The sequence below is a fragment of the Podospora pseudopauciseta genome, chromosome 3 (assembly GCF_035222475.1).
Source record: "Podospora pseudopauciseta strain CBS 411.78 chromosome 3, whole genome shotgun sequence".
Taxonomy (NCBI): domain Eukaryota; kingdom Fungi; phylum Ascomycota; class Sordariomycetes; order Sordariales; family Podosporaceae; genus Podospora; species Podospora pseudopauciseta.
Window position 1 is genome coordinate 3302054 of NC_085893.1, and position 23065 is coordinate 3325118.

General features: G+C 53.8%; 6 protein-coding genes across 6 annotated transcripts; 4 read left to right on the forward strand and 2 right to left on the reverse strand.

Moving 5' to 3' along the window:
- The first annotated feature begins 1 nt into the window (after position 1).
- DIC1 (Mitochondrial dicarboxylate transporter) lies at positions 2-1901 on the forward strand. Its single transcript, XM_062911391.1, has 3 exons — positions 2-546; positions 608-1340; positions 1395-1901. The coding sequence occupies exons 1-3, from the start codon at positions 360-362 to the stop codon at positions 1495-1497; spliced, it is 1023 nt and encodes a 340-aa protein (XP_062767418.1). The 5' UTR covers positions 2-359; the 3' UTR covers positions 1498-1901.
- On the reverse strand, positions 1721-3819 carry rpb3 (RNA polymerase II subunit 3). Its single transcript, XM_062911392.1, has 4 exons — positions 3574-3819; positions 2935-3500; positions 1834-2876; positions 1721-1776 (listed from the first exon to the last, which is right to left on the reverse strand). The coding sequence occupies exons 1-3, from the start codon at positions 3637-3639 to the stop codon at positions 2504-2506; spliced, it is 1005 nt and encodes a 334-aa protein (XP_062767419.1). The 5' UTR covers positions 3640-3819; the 3' UTR covers positions 1721-1776; positions 1834-2503.
- A 245-nt stretch (positions 3820-4064) lies between these two features.
- On the forward strand, positions 4065-5368 carry mge1 (GrpE, mitochondrial). Its single transcript, XM_062911393.1, has 2 exons — positions 4065-4473; positions 4538-5368. The coding sequence occupies exons 1-2, from the start codon at positions 4201-4203 to the stop codon at positions 4979-4981; spliced, it is 717 nt and encodes a 238-aa protein (XP_062767420.1). The 5' UTR covers positions 4065-4200; the 3' UTR covers positions 4982-5368.
- A 1716-nt stretch (positions 5369-7084) lies between these two features.
- PBP1 (poly(A)-binding protein binding protein) lies at positions 7085-12281 on the forward strand. Its single transcript, XM_062911394.1, has 5 exons — positions 7085-8104; positions 8374-8500; positions 8667-8907; positions 8969-9338; positions 9403-12281. Exons 1-5 carry the CDS (start codon positions 7974-7976, stop codon positions 11645-11647), a joined length of 3114 nt encoding a protein of 1037 aa, XP_062767421.1. The 5' UTR covers positions 7085-7973; the 3' UTR covers positions 11648-12281.
- A 5827-nt stretch (positions 12282-18108) lies between these two features.
- On the forward strand, positions 18109-19350 carry QC763_309420 (uncharacterized protein; the record flags this gene model as incomplete). The annotated part of the gene is made up of 1 exon (XM_062911395.1): positions 18109-19350. One exon carries the CDS (start codon positions 18109-18111, stop codon positions 19348-19350), a length of 1242 nt encoding a protein of 413 aa, XP_062767422.1.
- A 2063-nt stretch (positions 19351-21413) lies between these two features.
- Positions 21414-22781, reverse strand: ARG8 (acetylornithine aminotransferase; the record flags this gene model as incomplete). Its single annotated transcript, XM_062911396.1, has 1 exon — positions 21414-22781. One exon carries the CDS (start codon positions 22779-22781, stop codon positions 21414-21416), a length of 1368 nt encoding a protein of 455 aa, XP_062767423.1.
- Between the last annotated feature and the right edge of the window lie 284 nt (positions 22782-23065).

Sequence of the window (23065 nt, forward strand, 5' to 3'; positions counted from 1 at the left end):
TAGTGGGGACCAACAAAAAGTGGAAAATTTCGATAAACCAAAAATTCCCACTGTTGGTTGAATTGATTGCAGCTGTGACATTTCTTATCGCCAATCTCACTTGGGACGACCACCCTTTCGTCATACCTCGATCCGATCTTTCCAGAGTCAGTCGCAAAACATTGCTGCCGATGCCGGTATAGCTTCACTTTGAATTCGCTTGAAGCTATTCACTTTTAGTGTTTAATACATAACACATAATTCTAATTCGGCAACGTTTTGGCGAAAAAGCTTTACACACACAGTCCGCGGGATGTTCTTGTTATAGCGACAACTCCAACTTTTCTACTTTTTGAGTGCGTCGCGACAGAGACGACAAGATGGATGCCAAGAATAGCAGCGTACCTACACCAGTAGGTCCAAGCACAGAAACCACCAGCAAAAGAGACACCACCAACAAGATGTCCCTCTCACCACAACTAAAACAAAAACCAATCCACTACCCCTTCTGGTTCGGAGGCAGCGCATCTTCCATGGCCGCCTGCGTCACTCACCCCCTCGACCTGGGTTTGTTTACCACCCCCCCTTACCACCCCTTTTATCTCCTCCCATACTAACCCCCCGACAGTCAAAGTCCGCCTCCAAACCCGCTCGGGCTCCATGCCCACCACCATGTCTGGCACCTTCCTCCACATCCTCCGCAACAACGGCCTCACAGGCCTTTACTCAGGCCTCTCCGCCTCCCTCCTCCGCCAAATCACCTACTCCACCACCCGCTTCGGCATCTACGAGGAACTCAAATCCCAACTCGCCACCCGCTCCGGCGTTGATCCAGTAACCCAAAAACCCAAACCGCCCTCCTTACCCATGCTCATAGCCATGGCCTCCGTCTCGGGGACTATAGGTGGAATAGCAGGCAACGCAGCCGACGTCCTCAACGTCCGCATGCAGCACGACGCCTCTCTCCCGGAGCACAAACGGCGCAACTACCGGCACGCAGGTGACGGTCTGGTCCGGATGATTAGGGAAGAAGGCGTCGGCGCCCTCTTCCGTGGTGTCGGACCGAACTCGCTGCGAGCAGCGGCCATGACCGCCTCGCAATTGGCATCTTACGACATCTTTAAGCGGACTTTGATCAAGGTCGCAAAGATGGAGGACAACCTCGCGACGCACTTTAGCTCGTCCTTTCTTGCTGGCGTGGTCGCGGCGACGGTGACGAGTCCGATTGATGTGATCAAGACGAGGGTGATGTCTGCGCACGGCAACCAGGGGCTGGGGCAGCTGCTGGGGGAGATTTATGCAAAGGAGGGGATGGGGTGGATGTTTAGGGGGTGGGTGCCGAGTTTTTTGAGGTTGGGGCCGTAAGTTTGTTTCTTTTCCTTTCCTTTCGAATGATGTACTGATGAGGGAAACAGACAAACGATTTGCACGTTTTTGTTTTTGGAATCTCATCGCAAGTTTTATAGACGGGTTAAGGGGTTGGAGGAGGAGGAATTGCCTGCTGTGAACAAGTCGTAGAGTAGGAGGGCAGCTTGGATTTTTTTCTGCATTTTTGAGCGAAAACACAGCGGATTTTGATACTTTGTATCACAGCACACCACAGCAACAAAGAGGAGCATGGAGCTTATAGACAAGACAAGACAAGACAAGACAGGAATCGATCCATAGAGCGGAGGAGGAAGGGAAAGGGGGACATCATCTTTATCAGTCAGTGTATTTGTATTTTTCTCTCGTATACCATGGCAAGAGAGGGGGTAGGCATTTGTTTTTCGGCCAGGCAGGGAAGGGTGCGGCGTTCTGTCTTTTTGTCAGTTGGTATTCTTGTATACAAAAAGAGGGTCTGTGCAAACACACACATGTTGTTGGTTATCTTTTTATTTTATTTTATTTACCTCAAATATGAAGCCTTTTGATACAAATTATATCTATGTACAGGTAACAAGGGACGCCGATTTTGGGTTTGGGTTGAGATACCCCCCAATGAAAACTGACTTTTCTTTATTGAGTCGCGCTCTCTCTCTCTCTCTCTCTCCCTTTCCCCAAGAAACCTGTAATGAACCTCCCCCCCTTCCTCCCCGCTCCAACCCCCCAACACTCCGGCTGATGAAATACTCTACACGCTCAGCAGATAGCAGCAAAATAACCCCCTCTTCTTCATCATCGAAAACCTCATATCCAGTTTTTGGTCCTCCAAGAGCAGCAAAAAAGCCCTCGCAATGTTATGAGAATGGATGAGTAGTAAAGGGGCTCGGCAAGGGTACTGATGCGGTGATTCGGGTGATGAGCAGTGAGTTCGGATTGCTGTGTGATGAATGATGAATGATGTGCGTGTGCTGGGTATAGTATTGTACACAATAACAAGAAGCTGGTGAAGAAGATGGAAACGCCGGCAACGCGCTGCCATAAAGCCCGGCTCTGTCGTTACCGGTGAGGCGATAATTTTGGCGTCGTATTGAGTTGTTTCCAACGTCATGGCTCCCACCAGATCCGATTTACCAAGTCTGATCCTTTCTTGCTGCCTCATTCAAGACCAACCGCCACCGCCATAGGAAGTCTGCGCGCCGAATGGAGTGGTTCCGCCGCCGCCACCCCAGGCGCTCTGGCTCCCGCCATTTCCGCCGTAGGATGTCGAGTACCCATAGCCGGTGTCAGGACCGCTGTTGTAATCTGGGCTGCGGGGTCCGTCGTAGCCACCTTCACCCTCCCCTTCAGTCAACTCGTGAATCAGACCAGCGAGCTTTTGCTGGATGACCTTGATGCCCTCGGTGACAATTCCGTCTGGTGGCAGGTTACCGGCTGTCTCGACGTTGTAGTAAAAGTGGTTGGGGACGGCGTCAAAGTCGAAAGGTTCGCCTTCCACTGGTGGCTCTTCCCACTTGGCATACTCGCTAGGAGGCCTGTGACAGAGTGTGAGTGGCTGCTTTGCGACCAAAGATCAACATAGAGCAAACTTACCATTCCGACTTGGGATCCTTCTCATACCAAAGGTCAAGATGGCGGAGCTTGTTGTGGGGGTCATATTCAAACCCGATGGCTGCGCTTGGTGCCCACTTCGCATGCTCCTTCGCAATGCCCTTCTTCGCGATACACTCGAGCTTGATCTCCTGCTCGGGGCGCAGCTTGAGAATGAGCGGTCCGGTGCCGTCCTTGTCGTTAATAACTGGCGTGCCCAGAGATTGATTTATGCGCTCGCCAACAGGTACCAAATCGCGCGCGGATACCGACATGTTCTCGTAGCCAGTGCACTTGGCATGGAGCGTGAGCTTGACGCTGCAGTTTTCGCAGTACTCTTCGCAGTCGCAGTCGCGGGAATAGAGGAGGTGCTCGACACCCTCGGCGTTGAGTGGGATAAGACCAAGACGGTGGGCGATGAATTCGTCAGCAAGAACCGAGCTGTTGCTTTCAATCTCGACCAAGTCGATGGCGATGGTTGGGATCTCGGCCAGCATGACGCGGCGCAGCGAGTTGGCGAACGAGATGTCGGCATTCTGGAGTTCGAACTTGACGCGGACCGAGTCGGCCTAGATATTCACGTCGCGTTTAGACACGAGTTGCCGTCTCACCAGCTGCCCGGACATTGCGACAACCACATACCTGCGAGATCTTGACGACGGGCCCGAGCGACTCGGCGTCATCCATTGCCATCGGATCGTAATCCATCTTGCCGGCGGTGTATTATCTCGCGCGATTTGTGTTTGCTTTCGGTTCGTAATATGACAATCGCAAGGGCGCGTTTGTGTAGGTAGCAGGCAAGCAGGATGGAGCAGTGGTTAAATCGCAGAAAGAGTTGCTGTCGATGTGGAAGGCTACAGCAACAAGCGGATCCCAGCTCAGAAGTTTGGACAAGCCTCCAAGTGAATGTGAGAGGCGCGCGACAAAGCGCCGATAAGATGCCTGCCCTGTGTTATCAGCACATGATTTCGCGGCGGGCCCGGCAGGTTACAGTGGGGCAGCATCTGGCTGAGGGAAACCCTGCATCTGGCAGGCAGCGCTTGACTGGTTTCGGCTGGGCGGGGTTCCGCGGGATCTGGGGAACAGCTCAAGGGCGGTCCGTCAGATGATCCGCTTTTTTTCTGACCTTGGCCCGGTTGAACGGCCCAACCAAAGCCGTCGTCATAAAATTTCTGGAAGGCAACACGCCATTGTATTGTAAAATTAAAAAAAAGAGAGCATTGCCGTCCGTTGAGAGTTTCAGATAATACACCACATACAACCGCCATAATGTTACGACAGACCATCGCCAACACTTCCCGGGCCCTCCGCTCCACCGCCAGGGCCGGCGCCCAAAGACAGCTCGCCAGACCCCAGTTCATCCAGTCACCAATTGCCGCAGCCGCCAGGACAGTGGCACCGAGGGCGAGATGGTACAGCGCTGAGGCCGAGAAGAAGGAGGCCGAGACCAAGAACGGAGAGGAGAAGGCTGCTGAGGAGACCGAGGAGGCCAAGCTCAAGAAGCAATTAGAGGCCAAGGAGGCCGAAGTTCGGGACTGGAAGGTACATACAGCCATACAACCTACCCCTGACTATAATCCCCTGCATATACTAACAACCATATCAGGACAAGTACCTCCGCTCCGTTGCCGACTTCCGCAACCTCCAGGACCGGACTGCCCGTGAAATGAAGGCCGCCCGTGACTTCGCCATCCAGAAGTTCGCCAAGGACCTCGTCGACAGCGTTGACAACTTCGACCGTGCCCTCACCATGGTCCCCGAGGAGAAGCTCAAGTCCGAGGAGAAGTCTGCCCACCTCCAAGACCTCGTCAACCTCTACGAGGGTCTCAAGATGACCGAGAACATCCTCCTCGAGACCCTCAAGAAGCACGGCCTCGAGAGATTCGACCCCCACGGCCTTCCCTTCAACCCCAATGAGCACGAGGCCACCTTCATGACCCCCATGCAGGACAAGGAGCACAACACCGTCTTCCACACCCAGCAGAAGGGCTTCAAGCTCAACGGCCGCATCCTCAGACCCGCCAAGGTCGGCGTTGTCAAGAACAAATAAGCAATCTCCTCTCTTTCGGTGGTGGTGTGTGTAAGATTATGTAATGGCGGGAAAGGTGTACAAAAAAGCTATTTATTTTTGAATGAGGGTCTGGGGTATCTATGACCGAACAACGATCTTCAAAAGGACGGTGGTGCTGCTTGGGGCGTTTTACTTTTCTTCGGTCGCCATGTATTTTTCATCAAGTCATGTATAATGCTCCTCTCATGATGTCGATTTTGGGTTTGAAAGCATTTTCGGAAAGCGCGGAAAACAAATTACGGGAACACACACATAGGGGCTTTGGGAGCGGGAGCTCCTCATGAGGCTCAGGTAGATAGAAGTCTTGTGTGTGTACACATATACCACATACACAATACAATGTATGAAGTGGGATTTCTGGGCGCACTCTCCTGTTAGCTGTGATGTTGTCTTATCGAAGGATGAAGTCTGCTGCGAGGCCTCACGGCTAGACGGCTGCTCTCTGTATGGTGGTTGAAAGAAGGCAGACGGTTTGGTACATCTTCTTGCCCACTGGCTAGTCTCTCTACGCTCCTTCAACACCATCTGTTTACATCAGCGTTGTTAAAGAATCCTTTTCGCTCGACAGATCGCTCGTGTTGTTGCCGTGACCGGTGGTTGGTTTTGCTGAGTGGTCAATTGACATTCAGCCTCTCTCTAAGGCAATAGATGCCCGATTATTTTGAGGTTAATTTGTCGATGGTTGTTGCCTGTGTGAAGACTTTCTCCAAAACATCGCGGCTGCCTCAGACATTACATCGACTTGTAAGCGTCACCGGAGCCAGGACCACGATCTCGACTGACATAGCCCATGAACAGCGTACAACTGCTGATCGAGCAAACGTCCACACCATGCGCAGGCGACAAAAAAGACAGCTATAAAAAGATGACATCTCGGCAGGTAGGGCGGCGTCGACATAAGCGAGGGAGATCATCGGGGTACTCTCAAGCTTGGCGATTTTGATAAGAAGCAAAGAGGCACGGAGACGGAAGAAATGCCGGGTGGTGTTTTTATCTAGAGCACTCAGCTGTCAAATTGAGGCTCTGTTTGGAGCTGGGGAAATTCCGACAAGCTTGCCCGCAACGACTTCGGTCAGACTCGAGAGAGGGGAAAGGCCCAGGTTCAACATGACATCACGGTCAGCATCCAACCAATTGAAATACCCCGCCTTCCCACTCGCCCACTCAAGGCATCTGGATAATTGAGGCAGAAACCAAAAAGTGCGGATCATCATGTGTGCGTCTATGAAACTGAGCGGAAATTCCCCGAGGGTGGTTGTCTGAAACGAAAAGATCTGCTGCTGCCATCCAACTTTTTCTGCAAAGACGGCTATGCCCGAGACTTGCCATGAGGGAGGGAGAAGCCCAATATCGGCGCTCCGAGTTGTACGCATTTGCAACTGAAACAGGTGAAAGGGTGCACGCGCATTGATAAGGTCAGGTCCTGCTGTCAGCAGCCATACCATATTTTGGTATGGGAGACGAGCATCGCCAATAACATGCTGACGGTGGTGGTGCCCCCAATATAAGACCTGCCCTAACTACGCCTACTAGAACGACCTTGGGGGTGACCATGAGGCTACTGCGTTAAGGAGGTAATATATGCAAGTCTCTCTTGGCTGCCGGTGGCCAGAACGTTCTGTCATTGGATAGTGGTGCTCGCCATCAGGTTTTGTGCTTACTAGATACCAATGGTAGGTAGCAGTATAAGTCGAAACAAGTAGACATGTGCAACAAATACCCCGTGGGGGCAGCCGGTGACGGGTGGTTCCAGGTTGCGGGAGGTTCGGCCAGGCACTTGTTTTTCTGCACCTCACACAGCCTTCTAAGAAAAGCGTTTGTTTTGTTGCCGGACCTGAGCCAGGCACCACTTTCGAAACGGCACAGGCATTAGGCCGAACAGTTGTAAAAAGGAGCACTTGACTCAGCCCTCTCTCTCATTGTCCAGGACGGAGCCGTAGGAGCAAGCCTGCGGTTCCAGAGACGTGCCAAAGAGAGGTGGTAGAACTGACATCACGTGACGGCCTTTGATCGATCCTTGGAGTGCCAAGCCCCGGCTTTCCTCAGAGTGGTGTTAGCGGGGAAGGGAGCTGCAACTGCCCTCCCGCGTTGATGCACCCATTGGGAGTTGCTTGCCAACAAAAATCTCGACGCCGGTGTTTCTGGAGAGGATATCATATCTTTTCCTTGCCAGTGAGAGCGTGAGAGCGGAAGCAGACAGCTGCTCGTTCGCTCAGGGGGTTTTTGATTTGTTTTTCTCTCGTCCACCAGCAAGACTCGACCATCAAACCCCAAAGTTGTCCTCCCCACAGACCCTTAAACCCTGCCCTGCCCTGCCTTATCCCTTCTGCGCTGGCAGGCTGTTTCCCGCTCTCTTTATTTTGACGACACCTCCTCGCCTGTCTTTCAAGACATCCACAACTTCCCCGCCTCAGGCAAACCGCGAGAGACCTCTCACCGTTCCAGCAAGCACGACGTAACGACTTTTCTCTTCCAAGCAGCTACGCACCTAACTTTCCACGACTTGCAGCACCTACCTCACCGCGCAGTAGAGCTGCCTGTGTGTCTTCCCCCCGGATTGCCAACGTCAAACCGACATCCTACCGACACCCCAGCCGCTGCGGAAAGGGCAACTCTCGATGCCGGGCGTTTGACCTTCACCTAGGTTTCTGAGGAAATTTGTTGCGGCAACTCGAGCCTACAGTGTGTCTCCGGTCAACTTGCGAATTCAACGGACCCAGCCAGAAGTCGTAGCGTGGCAGGCCGTCGTTACTGACACACGGGCCCTTTTGCAATAGATCGGGCTGTGGCTCCCACTGTCACGACCCTCTCTCGGTCAGGTCGCACCATTCTGCACTCTGATTCGCCCAATTCGCACAAACTCCTTCTCTGCCGCACCGTACCAACTCCCGCCCGCACTCTTCCCAAAGTTTCCACCTCCAAGCCGCCGCGACCAACCCAGTGTGAACTGGCAGCGAAGACCACGGGAGCCATGGAAGACCGATCTTCGACCCCATCGCAGTCCACCTCCGCCGACGTCAAGTCGCCTACCCAGAGGCCTCTGTACAGCAGCAAGCTCGGCGACCAAAGGAAAGAGGTGACCCCTTCTGGCCAGACTGCTAGGTGAGACACGAGTCCCTTCTCCCCCCTCCCCCCTCCCCCCATGCCATGCCCTGCCCTGCCCTGCCATCCCCAGCTTTTTTTCCAAGCCTCACTTTGCCCACCAACAAGAGACCCCACGGTCCACTTTTGACTACACCCCATTGCGTCGGCTCTCTACTCTATCCCCTTTCCCATTCTCTTTCTATTCTTCGCGGATCGACCCGCATCGTGCCTCTCTGATGGTTCGCACCTGTAAGCGACTGACTGACTGACGGTCGACCACCGCACAGACAAACTCCTCCTGTCACAAAGGCCTGGACCCCAGCGTCGAGAAATCCGGTTACCGGTCGATCGCAACCACCTCAGGCCGGCTTCAACTCACAGAACAGGCAGTCTGTGACCAACTCCCTCCGTGAGGTCAGTCAAACTTTACCCCATTTCCCCGTATCCACCCTCCGCCTGCGGGCGCCTCCGAGAGCCTGATTTAGCTTTTGCAGCTGCCACAGAGCAACTGGTACAGACGCACGCCGTCTCTCCGCTTCCCCCCAACTCAATCGTGTACAGAAGCTTACATCTGCCGCAGGGTCAGCGAGTGCGTGTTAGATACTCCCCAGGGGCCGAGTTTTCAGGCACCTGTTCGAACGACTTCGACTCGGGCAGCTTTCGACTAACCAACGTGCTACAGAAGAAGCTTCCCAATTCGGCCGATCTTGCCAACGGGGCGAGACGAGATCAAACACAAATGATGGCCCAGAAGAAGGACGTCATGGACGCTCGCGTTGTGCCTGGCAACGCCGGGAAGAATGATGGAAAGGGTGCTAATGGTAATCGAGGGACCACATGCATACACACTCTGCAAGGCCTTGAAACTGATCTTTTTCGCAGGCAATCGATCCGGTTTCAAGACAGATGCCTCCATTTCTAACTCGCGACTCGGTGCTGGTCGTGCTCTTCAACCCTGGACCCCACCCCCTGACACCACAACTGACCTTAGCCTTGAAAGTTCCAAAGAAGATGTCCGCGGTTGGGATCAGTTCGCAACCCACGAGAGGATGTTTGGAAACAAGTCCACTTATGATGAGAGAATTTACACGACCGAGATCGACAGGAGCCACCCCAATTACGAGCAGAGAATCGCTCAGGCGGACAAGATTGCGCGCCAGATCGAAGGGGAGGCACCCAAGTTTGCCCATGTCGCCGAGGAGCGCATTATGGACTTTGGTGGCGGCGGTGATGGCAGGGATGAAGAGGAGAAGTACGTCAAGCACACAGGCATAGCCGCCGGTGACAATTCCGAGCTGACCCCCTCCCAGATACAGCGGTGTTGCCCGCCAGGACTTCCCTCCGTTGAGCAGCAACCGTGAGAATAAGTACACCCCACCAGCTCGGCGGGCTCCTACCGGTCAGTCAACAGTCAAGGGTGCTCCAGTGGACCCTGCTATCATTTCATCGCAATTGAAGGGTGCCCCGGCTTCTACCCAGCCCACGCCCAAGGTCGAGGATGTCAAGTCGCCTGCCGCCACACCCACACCAGCCCAACCGGCTGTGGACAAGGCTGCCGAGCCCAAGGCGGAAAGCAAAGCTTCTGAGAAAGCTCCAGAGACCAAGCCCGATGTATCCGCAGCCCCCGCCAAGGCAGACCCCAAGGAGACTGTTGCTGCTCGGTCCTCGACTGCCACGGCTCGTGTTGGCTTCCCAGGTGCGAGTAGGGCGGGCGGCCCAAGCGCTGCAAACAATGTCGAGCGAGAAGTACTCAATGCTTTCAAGCAATTTTCCATCAAGGAGAGGAAGCAGGCCGATGCTGCCCGGCACAGCAAGGCCAGAGTTGACAAGGAGGTCAAGTTGACCGAGTTGAAAAAGTTCTCCAAGGACTTCAAGCTGTCCACTCCCGTGCCGAAGGACTTGATCCCCATCATTGCCAAGGACCCCGTCAAGCAGCAGGAGATCCAGGAGAAGGCGATTCAAAATGCGGCCGAGATTGCCAGGAAGAAACAAGAGGCTGCTGCCAAAGAGAAGGAGTCTGCGGCCGCCAAGGTCAACCAAGCCAAGACGCCAGCCGAGCAGTCGAACGCCTCGACGCCCGCCGCGACGACTGATTCTCGCGCCAGCTCTCGCCCTACGGCTCCCCAACACTCCAACTCATCCGGTGCCCCCGGTCGCCACCCCGGAGGTCGCGCCTCTTACCATAACAGCAATGGGATCCAACCTCCCTATGGCCAGTACAACCGGAACGGCCGTGGTGCTCAGCTTCCTCCCGGCGCTCAGGCTACCGGTCAGCTGGCCCAGCGTCTGAGAAATGTCGAGCAGCAAAAGATGCAGCACCCTCATATGGCTCAACACCCTCAGCCGGATATGCGTCTACCACCAACCGGTCCTGCTAACAATGCCGACCCCAACTACGGTCGTCGCATCAGCGGTGTGCCGCCGACCTATCTCGGTCCCAAGCTCAATCCTAATACCCAGGAGTTCAGACCCAATGCATTTGCACAACCCTTCAACCCGATGAACCCCATCAACCCCATTAACGCGGTCATCCCCAGCCAGGCCTCCAGCCCTCGTGCTTCGGTGAACATGATGGAAGTTCCCATCATGGCTCCTCCAGCTCCGGCGAAGGGCCAGTTGGTCCGCCGCAAGACAAAGGCGATTGATATCAAGAAGTGTCTTGTCCTTTCCAACATGGAGACTATTCAGCCTCCGACTAACCCCAAGAAGACCTGGGAGGAGAATGACGGTTTCAGACCCGCCTTTGACCACCCTCCCACTTGGCGTGCGGTTGACCCGGAGAAGGAAGAGCCCAAAGACTCTACCATGAGCATGACCTATAATGAGTATTTCGAGAAGGTGCCGCGAGCTGGTGCGACCGTCGCCACTCCCAACCCAACGCATGCCATGCCCCAAATCCCGCACCAACACCAGCTGCCACCCTATCTGCAGCACGGGGGCCAGGGCATGGCTCCTCGCCAATCGCCCCACATGCCCCCGATGCAGATGCAGGCTGGCCAGCACGGACATGGACCACATGGACCGTACAACCCCGACGATCATAGGATGATGCATTCTAATTCGGCCCAGTCCTTCGCTTCCCCTAGAATGGGACAAGTTCCCATGGCCTACCCCCCTTCGGTGAATGCTCCCGGTCAGATGCCTTATGGCCAGCCTGTCATGCCTCAATACATGAACCCCGGCGCGCCTCAGATGGGTCAGTTCCGCAGTTTCTCAAATAACCCTCAGTTCATGCCGCAGCAGCCCCATCACATGGGTGCGCCTATGATGGGTCAACCTCCCTTCATGCCACCTAACGGCATGGCGGTTCCTGGGCCCATGTATCCGGTCAGCGGTCCTCCGTTTATGCCTCCTGGTGCGGTAGCCCCGCAACCGATGGTTGGATCCAATGGATTTCCCAGCCCTGGCCGGTCCGCTGCCGCCCCGATGATGGCTCATCAGGGTTCTCATCAGGGACAGCCCGCCGTGTACGGAATGAGTCCCGCCATGACTTATCAGCAACCGGCCTATACCCCCCAGCAAGGCCAAGGCAAGTTTTCGGGTCAGCGTCCTCCCCAATGAGAGAATAGACCCGTCTACATTTGAGGTAGAGACCGCCATGTTGATGTCTGCCTCGGTCACTCGGGCTCTTTTGAGTTGCCATATCCTTTTGTACAACTTTGGCCCACGACTGGACACGCTTGCACCCGCCTATTGAGAGAAAGTCCGAGAACTTTTTACTTTCGTCCTTCACGGCGACCTCGGTTGCGGCAAGCGAATCAAACCCAACAAGTCATTATGTATGTCAAGGTCGGCTGGCTACGGTTTTTATGCAGGACGGGAGGGCGGGTAGGGAAAATTGAAGAAGAAGCAGAAAAAAAGGAACCCATCACTTATTAGCTTTTTCCATTATTTGAGAAGAGCTTATACACGACACGGAATATCTTGCATGGTTCTTTCGGTTGTGCGCTTTGCTGCCAGTTGCATTACCGCCCATCTTGGTATTTGTCGAGGCATTTTCTGTTCGGCAGAGCGATGTGATGTGGTTTTTCTTTTCTGTCTTTTTTTTATTTGACAACAATCAAACGCATGGAAGGGCGATAGCCAGAAAGGAGCAGGGGATGACGCAGAGGAACAGACATGGCAGGACATGACAGGAGGAAGGGGTGGTTGGGAGGGGAAACAGCAGCTTGTTCTTGTTGTTGACTTATGTGAAAGGGTGTATGGGGGAGGGCGAGGCAGGCTGCCGTTTGATGCTGAAGGGGTTGACGGGTGATGTCGAGGGTGTTGGGGGGGTGGTTTGAGTTGGGTTGAGGAAAAGGTATGGCAGCTTGGCGTGTCCTATTTGGTTTAGGACTGAGGCTGGATACAGTTTGTGTGGGTGGCCGGTGGCAGTGACAATGACGGTGATTGTTTGAGAGAGGTGCGAAGTTGTCAGGGTGGGGGTAGGTTGATTGGCAAGGGGGTTGGATTGGGGGATGAGGAAGGAGGAGGAGGATATTGTGGGCGGCGGTGGCGGTGGTGATGATGCTGAAGGAGGGGGTGATGGAGGAGGAGGAGGGAGAGACGAGTTTTGCTCGAGACTGATTCTCTCTGTGGTCCAAACAACATGAGGATTTTTTTTCATCATGCGATAGATGTAGCTTACACAGCTAGCACAAATCCAGCATGAGAATGTTAAAAGCGGATAGGGGGAGATGATTGGGGTTTCTTGGTGGTGATTGTATGTGTGTTGCAAGTTTCCCGCTGTTTTTTTCTACTGATACCTGCTCGTCCCTCGTCTCCGCCCTTTGTATAGAAGAGGACACCACCGTTGCGACGGTCCTTTGCTGTGATGGAGGAAAAATACCTAATAGGAGCCCAACGGTGAAAGGGGAGGTCGACCGCGAGAGATGATGGGCCGTGAACGGGTGGTTTAGTAGTACTTGAGGGAGGGGGGAGTGTCTCGGTGAAGAGTGAAGTGGTGGTGGTGGTGGTGGTCGTACAGGGGTGTGAGAAGGTGGAATGGAATGGTACGATGGCTGGTGGTGGGTTAGTGGGTGGCGACCGTGGAGGAGGTAGGGTGGTGTTTTGAGTTGGGTGGTATGTTACGTGATGATGGATTTGGGCTCTTTGATGAGGAGCACGGTTTGCAGGTCAGGGAGCGCGGGAGAGGGGGCTGTGATTATTGAGATGTTGGGTTGGATAGCCCGAGGAACTGTTTTGTGTCTGTGCCATGAAGGGGTGTTGGTTTCCGGGCGGAGTGGTAGTTCTAGGGGGGATGGGAACTCACTACGGTTATGGATTGCTTGGAGATGCGGTGCTTTCTTTCAAGGTTTGTCGCTCAGGGTTGTTTGGTGAAGATTTGGCGGGTGTGAGGAGGGAAGATGCTGTCTCTGAGCTCTCGGCGTTTTCATCTTTGGTCATCACACAGAGGTGGCCTGGTTGTCTGGTTGTCTGGCTGTCTGGTTGCTCCTCAGGAGGATGGTGTAAGCATGCCGCGCAGCTCTGTAGCAACGGAACAAGGACTCGTCCAACGACGCAATCAAGGATGGACTTCTTGGGGATGTAGAAAAGACAGCATTGCACATTGGCGACCTAAGATGGCCTGTCATACCCACCGATCTTTGTCAGATGGAATTTGGGGATGCACAACAGTCCACCTAACTATAAGGTACCTTACATCGTTGGTGGTGTTGGTAGTGAACGGTAATGGCAGTATTAAGATTGTCTCGCCTCGGCGCATGTGAATGGCAGTAGCGCTTGGGCGGAAAGGAAAAATAGCATCAGATACATTGCCCACCACATCTTTTTCCCTACTCTTCCAACACACGCAGGCGGGCGTAGTCTGGGAAAGGTGTGTTCAGTGCTGGCGCGCTCACATGAAGAGAGAGCCTAAATAGGTAGGTACATACATCTACAAGTTTCAGGTTTGGGATGAAAGGATCAATGCGGGAAAGGTGTGTGGTGTGGTAGGGCAAGGAGATCATTGGAGATCATGACCCATTCATATTGCGATCTAGGAGACAGGATAAGTTTGTGATTGGAAACAGATTCATGGGGTGTAATGTGGTCTGCCATGTGAACTGTCGTGATGGTTTACTTGGTTTAGTAGTTGATTGTTGAGAAGTTGATGATGCGCATGGGGAGATAGTTTACTCAACCGGTATCACAACGCGCCTAGATCATGAGAATGTCCCTTCAGAAGCATGTCCATTGGTAGGTTATTGAGAGACTGATCTGACAACCTACCGACCAGCATCCGCTGTCTTTTATTTTCTTGGACTCACTCAGCTGCCGAAAAACCAATGTAAGTTTTTTCCCTTGGCTCAGGAGGCTGGAAGCACCTCCTGATATCCTCGGTTGAGGTGGTTGGTTGGTGGCTGGAAAACGGCCCTTACACAGCTTTCAACTCTCGAAAGCGAGGGATCCCAATGTTGAGGTGATTTTAGTCTTCTCACGATGATCTCCCTCAGGGAGGCTGTGTACTATTTTTCCACTTCTCTGACATGTGCAAGTTTATGCGATCCGATGCGGTTCAATGCAAGACAGACTCGGGCGGGAAAAGGCTTGTTGTCTCGGAACAGAGGATTCAGGGGTGACCCGGGGTCGCTCGGGGAGCGGGGGAGGCGCGCACACACACCTTCAAGGTGAAGGATGATCCACCCCATGGATTGGGCTCCAGACTGCCGGGCTTGAAGAAGAATTGTTGGATTGGAATCGAAGGATTGCACACACTGACACAGCTCTTGGCGAAGAGAATGCTGAATTAACATGAATTTGGGCGAGTGTTTCTATGATATGGAACTGGGGGGGGGGGGGTTATAAGACAACAAATAAACAAAAGTCGAGATGTTACTTAGGTAGTGAGGGGCAAAAGGATCATCGCTGAGGAATGCTAGATCTGTTAGAGTCTAGACCAGATATCAGTAGAAACGTTGCGCTCGGTAGAGCCCTGCAAGTCGCAAAATAGCCAACGTAGACCTGTTGTGCAGTTTGTGGTTGGATGGTGTAGGACCGACAAACTTGTCCTTCACCACTCGTTTACCGGAGTATTCTGCTGTCTTTGCCTCTTTCTCACATGTACTTTGTGGGAGGAGGCACACATGCGGTTTTTACACCGGGTGCGGGCCTGGGCGGGCCTGCCTATCGCGGGCTTTACCGCCGGCTGGTTGCGTGATCCTCTTGCTGACTTTTTTCCCCCTCTGCAATCCTTGTGGTGGTGAGGGGTAATCGGGGGGTTGTTTGTGCTTCTTTTGTCCGTCAGCCTCCAGCCGTCGGTGTGGACTGTGATAGCCCCTGAGTGGTGCCGAGTTTGAATCCGAGTGTTTTCCCGATGACTTAAGAGGCGCGGGTGGTGCATCGGAGCCAATGCAGGAACCATCGCAAAAAGATATCGCCACCTGCAGGTCCACCGTCGCTCGAAAAAAGATATTTCGCAGCTGACGCAGCTGAACGTGCAGCGCCGATGCGGTCCACGCCCTCATCCACCTCTTGTCATCGTCGACCAACAGCTCCGTTTTCACGCCGCAGCAGATGTTGTGCATAATGCCATAATGGACGAGGTGGTGGGTGGAGTGGTCAGTTGTTGGTCAGTTTGCGTGGTCTGGGAGGGAGCGAGGGCGCGAGGGCGGCGTCGCCTGTCGGTTGCCGCCTCGGGGTTGCGCAGGGCACATACCGTAAGGCACACACACCGCCCGGCAGGGAGAAGGTGAAGAAGCATCTCAGCCAGTCAGGGGTAAAAGTTGCCCCTCCTTCTTCTCTTTCTGTGCGTCTTTCTTGTGTACCGTGATGAACAAACGACAACCTGCATCATTGCATCGCAGGTTCTGTCGATTTTCTCTTTCTGTGGACAGTCAGGGTCTTGCATTGACCGCGCGGTCGGCGGCTGTCGATCATCAGGCCTGAGGGTGCTTGATCTCGACTGGGACAGGCTGGCCAGGCGCTGTCTTTGGAGCGATGTTCCCCGCCTGGATGTCGGGATGTCGGGAGCCCTCAGCCAGCCAAAAGCTTGGTGGGGTTGACGGGGTTGACGTCGGGTTGGTTGCCGTCAACGGTTGAGCTACACTGCCTACGTAATCATGGAGGGGGTGACAATTCCTCCAAAGAAACAGAAAAAGCAGCCGAAAAGCAGGCGGTCGAGAGGCCCAGTGGCTATTTTATGGCTCACTTTATGTAAGGTACGGTTCGGGTAAACTCTCGGGATGATGTGCGACCTGCAACTTGGGATGTTTCTCTCGCTATTTTGCCAGTATTCTCGTCCCATGTGTTCTTAATTTGGCCTTTCGGGCTGCAGATGAGTCAAGCGGTTGGTCTTGGTGCAGAAAACCTGTAGAAGATCGGGTGGTTGCGGCTGTTTTCACGGCGGTCAGGACGGTCTGTAATTGCAGGCCACTTGCCACTTCGTGATGGCTCAACTGTGAAACCGACGGCTTCTCGTTCGTATGTTCTGTTCGCATGGCTTCAGAGCAAAGTTCCAGAAAGCGGTTCCCTCTCGGACATAACCCCCGGGTTCTGCTGCGCAAGGCAGACACCGAGAGACAACTCGTCGGCCGTCGTCCCAAAGTGAACATGTCCCCTCCCCATGTCTGCAGGCCCCAGCGCTTGACAAACAACCGGGACACGCGGCGTGCCGTGGTGGTCTGGATTGGGGCCACAGTGGCACAGTTCTTTTATTCTTTTGGGGCTCCAGGGTTGATGAATTTAGGGTTATGAGGGTTTTTTGAAGCGAACAAAAGGGGTCAGTGTTTCAAGTTTGTGGTGTTCGGGCCAGTCGGGCGCTCCCAACCAGGTTCCCCAGGATCGCGCCCAGACCAGACCTTTTCCCACCAGCCAATCAGAGACTAGAACGGCCCAGGCACACTCGGGCAGCCATTGGATGAACTGACAGCTGGCCCCTGATGGATGGGGCACTTTTGGGTTGCAGCCCCACGGACGAATACCGAGTGCCCCAGCGTTCCAGTGGCAGCGGCAGCCACACACACACAACGATTTTCCAGGGCAAGCGCAAGCGTTTACCGTCACACCAGCGCCATCGTCGCACCAGTCACCAGTCCATCGTGCATTTTCTGGACGGTCATCCTTCTCACTGGCTGTCGGGACTTGTACCTGAATTTGCATCTTTTCTTTTGGGATGTTATCCTCAATCTGTCCCGCGCGCCTGTCTACCAATCCTTTTGCTCTGTTGCTCCCTGCCAGTGACCGACCCAGCGAGTGCTGTTTGAGGTGAAGTGAACAGGAGCGAGCTATTGCCACCGTCCGCAAAGATACCGAGTATTGCCGTGAGTGATGGATTTGAGCGGATATTGCAGTGTAATGCCCTCTCTCACGGCCGCATTGAACACAGGCCGCAGTTCACGGCAGTCCAGATGGTGTACCGTACAACCAGTCCTCTTCGAGGATCCCGATCCCCACTCTGACCCTGCTGCTTGGATCTTCTTGGACCGCAGCGGCCCAGCAGGGACGGGGGTGTCTTTTGCGGTGGAGCAAGGGGAGGGAGCAAGCAGGGGAGGGAGGGATGGGATGAGAGAGGCCGTTCGTCCAGTGGCGTCTGTCTGTCCAGTGTGCGTTCGAAACGGCAGGACGGGGGCCAATCGTCTCTGGATGAACGGGTGGAACAGAAACATAAAGGGAGCTCTCCCTCTTTTTCAATCTTCCTTTTATTCTGCCCTTCTCTCACCACGGCATCACGCCTCTCACTTTCCTTCAGCAGACCACACCACCCCGTCAAGGGCTTCGATTGATTCTTTTTCTTTTCGCTTTCCACACTTCACACTTCACTCAGAAGATAGCCTGGTGCTTTCGACAAGTGACGACGCTCCCTATTGTTCGACAAACAATAGCCCCTCAACCAGCATCAACAATCAGCTTTGTCCACCTTGACACAAGCACCCACAACCCCATTCATTACCAGCCTCCGAGCAGTGCTCAAATTTTCCAGACTTTTTCTTCTGCAACCACTTGCAAGCTTTTCACTCCTTGAAAACGAAAACTTCAGAGAACCAATCGATCACTCGCCTATCCGGCATCCACAGAACCACCAAACAACAAACAAGAACTTGACCATGTTTTCCAACGGATTCGCTACCGGCGCCATCGCCTTCCTCATGGCTGGTGCCCAGCTCGCCTCGGCCCACATGGAAATCTCAGAACCTGCCCCCTTCAGGTCCAAGTTCAACCCCCATGCCACCAACATCGACTACACCAACACAGCTCCCCTCGCTGCCAACGGTGCCAACTACCCTTGCAAGGGCTACCACTCGGATCTCGGTACCGCCGCCGGTGCTCCCACCGCTTCCTACCGCCCCGGTGGCTCGTACCAGTTCAAGGTTACCGGCGGTGCTCCCCACGGCGGTGGTTCGTGCCAGGTCAGCTTGAGCTATGACAAGGGTGCCACCTTCACCGTGATCCAGTCCATCATCGGTGGCTGCCCGCTCGCCTCCAGCTACCCCTTCACCATCCCCGACGATGCCCCCGAGGGTGAGGCCATCTGGGCCTGGACCTGGAACAACAACATCGGCAATCGCGAGTTCTACATGAACTGCGCCCCCATCACCATCAGCAAGAGCGCCGCCAAGCGTGAGGTTGAGGCTCCCAAGGTCGAGGAGGCTGCCGTCCAGAAGCGTGCTTCTGTCGGCTTCTCCTCTCGCCCCGCTCTCTTCGTCGCCAACATTGAAAATGGCTGCTCTGTCGCCGAGGGTACCGATGTTGTTTACCCCAACCCCGGTCCCGATGTCATCAACAACGGCGGCAGCACCGGCGCTCCTTCCGGCAACTGCGGTCCCGCCGGTGCCCCCGCTCCCAACCCCGGCAACGGCGGTGGTGATGCTCCCGCTCCCGCTCCCACCACGACTGAGCAGGCCCCAGTCGTTCCTCCCACCACCACAGCTGCCCCCGTCACCACCAAGGCTCCCGTCTCTCTTCCCGGCGGTGTCTTCATCACTGTTCCCACTCCTGACAAGCCCGTCACTTCGGCCCCTATCGATGTCCCGGCTCCCCAGCCCACCACTCTCGTCATTTCCACTCGCCCTGCCAACACTCCCACTGCCGCCCCCGCCCCCGTTCCCACTGGCGGTGCTGGTCAGCAGCTCGGTTACCCTGCCGGCACTGCCTGCCAGAACGAGGGCTCCTGGAACTGTCTCGGCGACGGCTTCCAGCGTTGCGCCTCCGGCACCTGGTCTGTCGTCCAGGCCATGGCTCCCGGCACCAAGTGCCAGATGGGTGAGGGCACTGAGCTCCTCGTCAACAAGCGTGCTTCCCGCCGCAGCTTCAGGTGGAGACAGGGCTCCAGACTCCAGCTTGCTTAAGCTTTTTCTCTACCTTTTCGGAGATGAACTTCTGCAACTTGCTTGGACAAGGACAGCCATAGACATTGTCCTTGCGTGATGTCGATGGATTTGATGAATTCGTCGACCCCTTCTTCTTTTTCGCTTCTAACCATACCCCCTCTTTTCGACCTTCGCTTCTCTGTTATACCCGACACACATTTCTCACATTGTTGGTGTCATTCGTTTATACATCACCACTTTTTGGCCATATTTGATACTGGTCGACATTTTTTTCCCCCACATTTCACAAAGAAGGAGGGGTTCACAAACTGGGAAAGACGGCGTTTTTTCATTGGGAATTGGATTGGGGATGGATGGCAGGCAGCATCTGGTGGCAGCAAATTCATTTCGGGAGAGGACTTCATGTAACAATATGACTTTTTTTTCACACAAACATTTTTTTTAGAGAGGACAAAAGGGAAATGCATTTGGGAGGAACGGCTAGGGTGGTAGGACAGTTTAGATCGTCTCTTCTCGCGAGAAGAGATGGATGAGCAAAATTCCATCGCTTATGACCATACTTGAGTGATTTAAGACTTGTGACCCTGTGGTGCGTGATATGGAATACGATGGTAGAAGAAAAGCAAGACAACAGCTGTTGTATGCAACTCCCACCTGACACTGCATACCATACTATGCTGTCGAACGAGAGATGAAGTGTGACAATATGCCAGACGGCAAACATGCTACACGCATGTACAATCACCGTCTGGAGATTTCCTCCCATCCACTTCCAACAGCCCACTAGTATCGCATGCGTCGATACTGCCATGTGGCTTTCCCAGTGGCGATGTCGAGCTCAAGAAAACACGACCGCTACCTACCTTACTCAGTGTGTGACCTCCCTCCTGGCGTTAAACAAAGTCATATGCTTGCCACAAAGCTTTGTATCAGAACTTGCTGATGTGATGTCTCACACACCACTGGACGAGATCAAAGAGGTTTCGAATGCTCGAGGTCCGCAACCGTGTGCCCTCTACATCATGTGGGAAGTCTGCGGCCTCTTCTCGCCCACCTACAAGAGGTACAGCCCAGGCGGTCAGGTTGCCGTATGGGTTGTTGTTTTGTTACCCAGACAAGGAAGTAGGGGCATCAGTTACCTTGAAGCTGAACTTCTCGATTCATCCCATCGTTTGGAGCCGGGCAGGGGGTTTTGTACATTTTTCTTTGACCAGGTAAGCCCCAATTAGGTGCCCCCGTGAGCTTTAACTGAACCTGTGGAGGGAATATCATGCCTCCTCCCGGTTTGGCTTCAGCGGGCTAAATTCCTATCAATTCTGATACTTGTGGAAGCTTGGTGGATAGTACATTAAGGCCCTGCCATTTCCCATCATGACATGTATCCAAAGGACTGTTTGTATAGCTGGTTTTATTACATCGTAATTTGGAGAGGGGGGTTTTTTTTTCTTTTTTTTTTTTCTTTTTTTTTTTTTTTTTTTTTTTTTTTTTTTTTTTTTTTTTTTTTTTTTTTTTTTTTTTTTTTTTTTTTTTTGCTGTTTGTAGATATGTTCTGGTTGTCTTTGAAAAGGCCAAGCTGTCTGTTATCTTGGAGGGAGGTAAGGCTGGTTCTTTTGCTGTCTTTTCCTAAAGAGGTCAGACCATGATATATACAGACGCCTAGCTGTTCATAGATGGAAGGTGGCAGTGAAATATTCCCTCGGAATGGACCCGGGCAACAAAACTTTTTCCTTTGTCATCAAACTGATTTCCAAAGTAGGGAGGGGCCTGAGTCCTGGTGGCTGAACAAATGGTGGCTATTTTCTTTCCAGACCCTGGTTTATTTCTCTTGCTATGACCTATCTCCTACACCATCGTGTATCCTATATCCATTGCCACCAGTTGAACAACCATGTAGGTGGAAATGTAAGCCTATTATGTCAACAAACAAGCACATCCCGAAGCAAACTATGACGAACCGGAATCTCTTTTATTTTCCAAACCATCCAACTCCAGACAATGAACTTGACGAAAGATTACACACGAAAGATCCCCCATCCCCCCATCCCACCACATCTATACACAATCCTCACCTCACCCCCTTCTTACTCCCTCGTCGCCCTGATAGCATTCTCCAACTTCTCCAACCCCTCCTTAATCTGCCCCTCCTCGATCGTCAACGCCGGCACGAACCTCAACGTGTTTGTTCCAGCAGTGATGACCAACAAACCCCTCTCCCTCGCCGCCTTGACAATCCCCGCCGGGTCCTCACTCAACTGCAACCCCAAAATCAACCCCTTCCCCCTCACCTCCTTGACCAACTCCGGCCACTCCCCCCTCCACCTCTCAAACGTCTCCCTGAAGATCTTCTCTTTCCTCTTAACCCCCTCCAGCAGCTTCTCATCCCCCAACCTCTCCACGATATTGCAAGCCAACCGACAAGCCAACGGGTTCCCCCCAAACGTAGTCCCATGATCCCCCACCTTGATCTTCTCCCCAACCCTCTCGTTAATTATCGTAGCCCCAATAGGAAACCCATTCCCCAACGCCTTCGCCGTGGTCAAAATATCCGGGTGCGCCTCCTTCGGCAGATGCCCATGCGCCCAAAACTGCCCCGTCCGTCCCAACCCACACTGAATCTCATCATAATGCAACAACGCCCCCACCTCCCTGCACCGTCTCGCCAACCTCACCAAAAACTCATCCTCCGCCGGCGTGACCCCCCCCTCCCCCTGAATCGGCTCAACAATAACACTGCATGTCCGTTCCGTCACCAGCCCATCGATCCCAGCAACGTCATTCAGCTCCCCCACCCTAAAACCCGGAACCATGGGCGCAAACGGCTCCTGATACTTGGGGTTAGGCGTCGCCGACAGAGACCCCATCGTCCGGCCGTGAAACGCGTTCCTGAAGCTGACGATCTCCACCTTTTGCCCGCTCGGATCGACAACCTTGCCGACTTTTCTCGCGAATTTGATCCCCGCCTCGTTGGCCTCGCTGCCGGAATTGCAGACGAATACCTGGGCTGCGTCGTGCATGCCCCCCTTTTCCCTCGTCAATCCCACCAGCTTTTTGGATAGTTCCCCCACCCAAGAGTTGTAGTAAAGATTGGAGCAGTGAGTCAGCGTGGTGGCCTGGTCGGCCATGATGGCGCAGAGTTGGGGGTCGTTGTGCCCGAGAGAGTTGACGGCGATGCCGCCCGTGAAGTCGAGGTACTCCCTGCCGGCCGCATCCCAGATCAGGGAGCCGGAGGCTTTGGTGAAGACGATGGGGGGGCGGGAGTAGGTCGTCACCATGTATGGGGAGGTGGAGTCGATGAGAGATTGGGATTTGGAGCTGCCCGGCATGATGTCTGGGTGCGTGATTTCCTTGTATTTGGGGACGGTGGCAGTGCTGGCTAGCCTCGTTGATGCCAGGGAGCAGCAGCGCCTGCTCGCCATGGCGGCGAGGCGGAGGGTGGGACGGAGGGACATGATGAAGATTTAAAAAGAAAAAAAAAAGAAGAAAAGCTGGTGAAGTTAACGGTTGGGGTGTGATACCGACAAATAGAGTTGGATGGAGTTGGAAAAAGTCCAACGGCGCGCAGGAAAAGAAAGCAATTGAGTATTGAGAGATCAATCAATTCTCAAAAGGCGCGGCGTCGACCACTTTAAGAACAGGAGGAGGTGGATGAAAGTGACTCAAGAAAGATCCCAGTGACTCAAGAAAGATCCAAGTGACTCCATTGACTGTTGTGACTGTCCAACCCACTTCGCAT

Bases quoted from the DNA above. Each gene is read 5' to 3' on its own strand.
- DIC1 (XM_062911391.1), top strand. From the start codon at position 360: ATGGATGCCAAGAATAGCAGCGTACCTACACCAGTAGGTCCAAGCACA. The intron at 547-607 runs GTTTGTTTACCA...ACCCCCCGACAG, and splicing joins CACTCACCCCCTCGACCTGG to TCAAAGTCCGCCTCCAAACC. The intron at 1,341-1,394 runs GTAAGTTTGTTT...TGAGGGAAACAG, and splicing joins AGTTTTTTGAGGTTGGGGCC to ACAAACGATTTGCACGTTTT.
- rpb3 (XM_062911392.1), bottom strand. From the start codon at position 3,639: ATGGATTACGATCCGATGGCAATGGATGACGCCGAGTCGCTCGGGCCC. The intron at 3,501-3,573 runs GTATGTGGTTGT...GTGAATATCTAG, and splicing joins CCGTCGTCAAGATCTCGCAG to GCCGACTCGGTCCGCGTCAA. The intron at 2,877-2,934 runs GTAAGTTTGCTC...ACTCTGTCACAG, and splicing joins AAGGATCCCAAGTCGGAATG to GCCTCCTAGCGAGTATGCCA.
- mge1 (XM_062911393.1), top strand. From the start codon at position 4,201: ATGTTACGACAGACCATCGCCAACACTTCCCGGGCCCTCCGCTCCACC. The intron at 4,474-4,537 runs GTACATACAGCC...CAACCATATCAG, and splicing joins CCGAAGTTCGGGACTGGAAG to GACAAGTACCTCCGCTCCGT.
- PBP1 (XM_062911394.1), top strand. From the start codon at position 7,974: ATGGAAGACCGATCTTCGACCCCATCGCAGTCCACCTCCGCCGACGTC. The intron at 8,105-8,373 runs GTGAGACACGAG...ACCACCGCACAG, and splicing joins CCTTCTGGCCAGACTGCTAG to ACAAACTCCTCCTGTCACAA. The intron at 9,339-9,402 runs GTACGTCAAGCA...TCCCAGATACAG, and splicing joins GGCAGGGATGAAGAGGAGAA to CGGTGTTGCCCGCCAGGACT.